At 42.8% G+C, this 6000-nt stretch overlaps 1 protein-coding gene across 6 annotated transcripts in view; it reads left to right on the forward strand.

Moving 5' to 3' along the window:
• KDM2A (lysine demethylase 2A) overlaps positions 1-5421 on the forward strand; it is a 1348567-nt gene extending 1343146 nt beyond the window's left edge. For all 6 annotated transcript variants that reach the window (XM_069628943.1, XM_069628942.1, XM_069628941.1 and 3 more), the window contains one exon: positions 1366-5421. In XM_069628943.1, the coding sequence (XP_069485044.1) occupies positions 1366-1547 (182 nt within the window). In that variant the 3' untranslated portion in view covers positions 1548-5421. The remainder of the gene's footprint in view (positions 1-1365) is intronic.
• Positions 5422-6000: the final 579 nt, after the last annotated feature.

Genomic DNA, 6000 nt, shown 5'->3' on the forward strand with positions numbered 1-6000 from the left:
CACTGTGAATCTCTGGGTAACTCCCCTACAGCTCACATTGACCCCTCATGAGATAAACCTGGCTGCTCAGCCACACTACCAGCCTGTGTAGTACAGACTTATACCAAAGTTTGGGTTCCTATTGCCAGGTCAAGGTTATTGTAGTGCACCCTAAGGGTACTGCATACAATCTTGCCTAACAGCAGGGAATACAAAGGATTCCCGCCGAAGACAGAACTCCCACGGAGGTTGTTACTGCCTAGAATGGCAGGGGAAGACCTCAAACTACAAGCAAGCAAGAAATGGCAAAAAAGCAGGATCCCACCATGTTTTTAAAATGTTGGCTGGCCCTTTTGTGCATTACCCAGGCTAAATTAACATCCTGTGAGTAAAAATGACTGTCATAAAGGTAAAACCACTGCCACCAGCCATTCAAGCAAACTTCCAATTGTAACAAAAATGTTACAGATAAGCGAGAAAAGGGATACTTTGTATCCCCCCATCACTCCACGTAAGGTGGGGTGTGTTGGCTCACTATATAAAATGTAAAGGGGGGTGAAAATCCCTCTTTACTGCTTGGGAACTGTAGTTCACCCAAGTACATGAAAGAGAAACTAACAGGGTAGCCCATAAGAGCAACGCAGCCCAAGGCCAAAAGTTGTAGGAAATTATAACTTGAACCATATACTATGGAGAGACATATAAATGTCACCCATAAAAAGAGTAAAAGACTAGGTGAGAGGGGAAAAAGAATCCCCTTCAGCTAGGGACAAGGGAAAATCACCAAGTCCAATAAGGGTTCTGGGGTTGATAAAGGTCAGGCAGATTTATAACAAATATGTTCTACTTATCCAACAAGGCTCGGCTCTTCTTAGCGTTTGGACTGCTTAGGTTAGGGAATTAATTTGTGATCTGGTTCCATCATGTATTGCATTTCATCTGCTTACCTTCTTGCTGAATAGGTTACTTTGAATGAATTTATGAACCTATAGTGAATGTATGTATATATTTGTATCATAGAGTATTGTGCGATACTACCAGTTTCGTTTTCCAGTGTGTCCAGAAGGCCTATATTTATAAATAACTGTTTTATACTTGCTGTCTAAATAAAACTATTGTGTGCCATACTGTGTGAAACTAATTGAGGGTCCCTTACCCCACTCTCACTCCTTAGAATAAGCCTTGATTGGATTTTGGCCAATCTTAGTTCCCTATAACTAGATTCTCTAAATCTGTCTCAACAGGGCCCAGTCTTCTCTTTGAGGCAATCTTGCAAAATCTCTTTAGGATGTTATTTCCCAGTGACTTTCTCTTTGCAAACTGTATTATTGTGATAATGTTCTTTATGCTGCTCTTTGTAATTCTTATTCTTTCTTTTCACATCAGGTTGCAATAAAATGACAGATCAGTGCCTGCTATTCCTGCGGCGGATACCCAATGCCAACCTAATCGACCTCCGTGGTTGCAAGCAGATCACCCGATCGGCCTGTGAGAGCTTCATCTCTGACCTGTCCATCAACAGCCTGTACTGTTTGTCCGACGACAAGCTTATTCAGAAGATCAGCTAGGGGTGGCACCAGCGTGACGGACTATAGCTAGCCTCTTCAAATGCCCCTTGCCACCAAAATGCTCTTCACCCCACCATAAACCTATCTCCTGGAAGGAGAGCCCCGGTGCAAGGCACAGACTGCATCCAGCCAGAGTTCTCCAGCCCACCTTGGAGGAAGCCGGTATGCTTCATGGGACAGTGCTCAATATTCCTCCCTACCCCCCACCGTGCTCCAAGGTCTGCCTCACCTTGCTGCTCCTGCCTGCCTAGCATAGTGTCTACTGAAGGATAAAGGTTGGGGTAGAGGAGGTTTTAAAACTGGAGTCCGCAATAAGAGTCTCCCACCACAAAGCCCATCTCATTCACTTAATTTATTTTGTTTCTTCTGATGGGGTTTGTCGGTGAGGAACCTAATCGTACGGGTGGACGTGCAGTTTGCTTTCTGTGAAATCCTCACTGGCCTGACATGGTTCCACAGTGTCCTCTTCTTTATTTTTGCTCTGCCTGCTGCAGCACTAACTTTTGGAATGAGCATGGCACTTGTTTCCTGTTTCATCCAAGGAGGGAGGGAGGAAGGAGTGGCCCTTAGAGTGTAAGGGAATCTTAGAAGTGTTGGCGGTCCATCAACTCATTGTTATAATCCAATGTTTGGTGTAAGAGGTGGTTTAAGGCTTCCCCATGTGTCCTTGGCTTTCTTACTGGCATACAGTGCATCACCTGAGCAGTATCAGATGAACAGCTCTGTCTGCTTAACTGTATTCCAGAATAAAGTCTGCTCTTTGACATTCATCGTTCAGTGAGCTGTAATATGTAGAGCATTTTGGTTTTAGTGGAGGCATGCATGCTCCACCAATGTTAGATGAACAGAAAGTTAAGTCAAAATGCACGTGTGAACACAACCTTACTTTCTACACTTGTGAAGGTAAATTCTGGAATGGTAACTACGCAAGCAAATTTCACATATTGCCTTTACATTCATTTGCCGTTGTCCAAGAAATTATCGCTCCATGACATGTCATATGTTCACCCTACACACAGTGCATCTGTAGCAGAACAAATGCCATCTCTTCCATTGATGAGGGAATTCCAGCAGCATGCTCAAGGAGTACATGGGAGCACTCTGACTTCTCAATTTCTGTTGGTGACTGCCCAAAAAGATGGGCTGGAAATGGCAAAAGGTTGATCTTTATCCTCTTTTTAGTGGACTTCATTGGTCAGGACCAGACTCCTTTCTAGCAGGTTACTACTTGGCCATGCCCTGTTCCAAATCTTGTCCGTCAACAATATTTTTTATTTGGTTCCAATTGGATTGTTGGCTCCTTTCCTGCCACTTGTGTTGCTGATGTGAAGATAAATGTCCACTCCTCCAAACACTGTATACCAACCCTTAATATTGTTCTTTCACTTTTTGGTGTTTAGTCTTCGCTGTGCTCCCCGTTCGGCTTGTCGAAACGGGAAGCCTAAGTGTTTTACAACACCATTCTTCTATTTATTGTTGGAATACGTTTTGCCTGGTATGACACGTGGCCTTATTTAAATGGAAGTATCTGGGAGCTAAATGTACTAGTTAACCTTATGGCTATGGTATTGCACAAAACAGAGGACGTTTAATAGTTCTTATTTTAGACCTCGTGTCTACTGTACAAGCTCACGTGTGCTGTACATTCAAATGTTTAGAAAATATTCAGGTACTGAACTGTAAACGGAACCCACATTTTTTTATCTGGTTCTCCGTCTAGTGGTTTGAGGGGAAGTAACTGTGCAGCCTGAATTGACACTAACCGAATTGAGTGCCTGTGTAGGAAAAGCTGATCTTATTTCCTGCGGTTTACCATTGTAATACAAGAGCAGTTTCTCCTTCTAGGCTTGCTAAATGAGCTATGTAGGAGTGCTAAACCCCTATGGTAAAGAGGGTTGTTAGTACCTCATCTTGAATTTAGGAACGTTTTTCTTTTTTTTCCTCGTGATGGGACGCAAAGCATACAAGCAGTGGGGGGGTTAACTATTGCCCCTTTTTGGAATTCTGTGTTTAGCGTCTTTTAACTCTGCTGTTGCTCAGTGCTCATGCAGGTTTACCGCTCATGGCATGTTTCTACATCTGGATCTTCACTTCTCACCTGACTTCAGACAGCAACTGTAACATTTTCTTAATGCTCAATCTCATTCTGCATATTAATGGTTTGAGTGACAGTAACGCCAGTATAGTTGGACAGGTAATTGCCTTTGTTTGGCCAGATCTGCCCAGATTTAAAGTACTTCACTCAGCTGGTGATACCCTAGACCCAAAATGTTGCTTACTTTGTCACTCACTCTTGTCTTGCAGCAGATGGTTTGCTTAGATAGTGGGGGGCAACCTGCTGCCCTCCAGATGTTTTGCCCCAAATCTCTCATCAGCCCTATCCAGCATATTTCATGGTGAGATCACAGGGAAACGTAGGCCAACCCATGCAGATGCATTGAATGAAAATGGCATTTGTGGTTGTTGAGTAGATGAGATGGCATTTTATTGCTTCCTTAACAAAGCGGACAGTTTAGGAGGGAAGTGAAGAAGGAACGGGTTTATCCGTCAAGTAGCAAACAGATAATTGAAGGAAATAGCTTGACGAGTGCAGCGAAGTGTTGAGGAAAGGGTAAGATATTATGGAAATAAAGCAGAACTTCTGGTGAAAGCAACTGGAAAGCTTCCATGTAATTGCTGCTTGAATTTCTTTTAATTGTTCGGCGTAGAACTCTTTGTGCTTTCTTTGTACATCATTTCATTTAATGCCAGCTAAGTGGAGCCCCAAGGTTAATTAAATACTGTCCTGACCAACACATCCCAGCTTTAAGTATCCCTTTCCATAGTTCCAGATGTGGTTGCTGGAGTAAAGGGTTATCCACGTTGCCAGTGACTGTCTTGCTTCTCTGTATTCTGCAAAGCTGCTTTATTCCAACCCTCCACCTCACCTATGCAGACAATAGACTACCGTAACTCTGAAATTTGGCTAAAGTTCCCTGCACTTGGAATCTGAGCTAGAGGAACTTTGATCAACCATCTGCTATAAGGCCGAACAATGGGAAGAACAAGGAGACTGCAGACAATTTATTGGATCCCTCTTCATTCCACCCACACTTGCTAATACAGTGAAGGAAAGAAAAATGCATATGCGCACACTGGAATGACACAGGAAAATGTCAGTGAACCACAAGCCTGCATCCAAAGGGTTGTACCGTTTTACTATTTAAGACTTTATTTTTGTCAGTGAGCCTTGTGTAAGCCTGGTTTGCAGCTTTACAATGGAGGTAGGAGAGGATGAATGAGTGTATTTAGGAGGAGTGTCCGCTATGAGCCAAACTCTTCCTTTTCTCTCCCTCCTACCCGCATTTCTTTGACTGACACAACTACACTTTGACAGTCCACCCCTCCCTGTTTGAAAGAATGGAGCAAGCTGCACTTGTCATAGCAAAAATATATCCGGATTGACCAAGTGGTAATCAAGCACATATGGCTGTGCCAGAGGGTGTGACATTTAATTTCCATTGGAAATCTTTTGTAAAATGAGATGTCTTTTTCTGTTGAAGGGTCATTGATACATTTTCTTGTTTGCGTGTGAATCGAGATGTCTGCAAAATCTATAAAATGTTCAAAGCATTAATAAGAGACAGTCTTGAATTTGAGGCTGTCTATTTATGCTGCAGGCAGGAATGAGAGATTTGCCATGTGGATAGAATGACTATTTGTTTCCCGCTGGTGGGTGGGTTTATTTACAGAGAACATTGCAATTGGATTTTGTATGACCTTTGAGGATGTCTGTATTGGGTCCTTCTCACAAAGTTTGTGAGTAGTTACCTGCTTGAAAGCAATGTGTTTTTTTTTTCTTTTTTTTTTTTTACAATAAAAATGTTGTACAAATGTTCTGTCATCAAGATTCTGTATGCATTCCCCACGGATCATCGTGCCTTTTTTCCATCGCCCATTTAATTCTCCCATTGCAAGTCCATACCCTCAGATCTTTTGCACTTGCCAAGGTTGTGGTGCACTTTTAGTATAGAATTCTGAACCCTAGCTTGTGTCGCATCTAGATGGAAGTGCGACTGTTAGCATGTACCTCACTCAGAATTCTGAGCCCTAGCTTGCGTCGCATCAAGATAGAAATGTGACTGTTAGCATGTACCTCACCGAGAATTCTGAGCCCTAGCTTGCGTCGCATCAAGATAGAAATGTGACTGTTAGAATGTACCTCACTCAGAATTCTGCACTCTAGCTTGCGCCGCATCTGGATAGACCTGTGAATCTTAACATGCACCACACTTTGAATTATGGAATCCCATAATTGCAATGCAATGCCAACTAACCAACCAACTAACAATTCCATCCCTCTGCATACACCTCTCAAACTCTAACCAAACACAACCACAAGCCTAAAACGCAGCAATCCGCACAAAGTTCACAACAATGCAACAACAAAACAAACCACACATAGACTTGCACA

The sequence above is a fragment of the Ambystoma mexicanum genome, chromosome 12 (assembly GCF_040938575.1).
Source record: "Ambystoma mexicanum isolate Mex_15411 chromosome 12, UKY_AmexF1_1, whole genome shotgun sequence".
Taxonomy (NCBI): Eukaryota; Metazoa; Chordata; class Amphibia; order Caudata; family Ambystomatidae; genus Ambystoma; species Ambystoma mexicanum.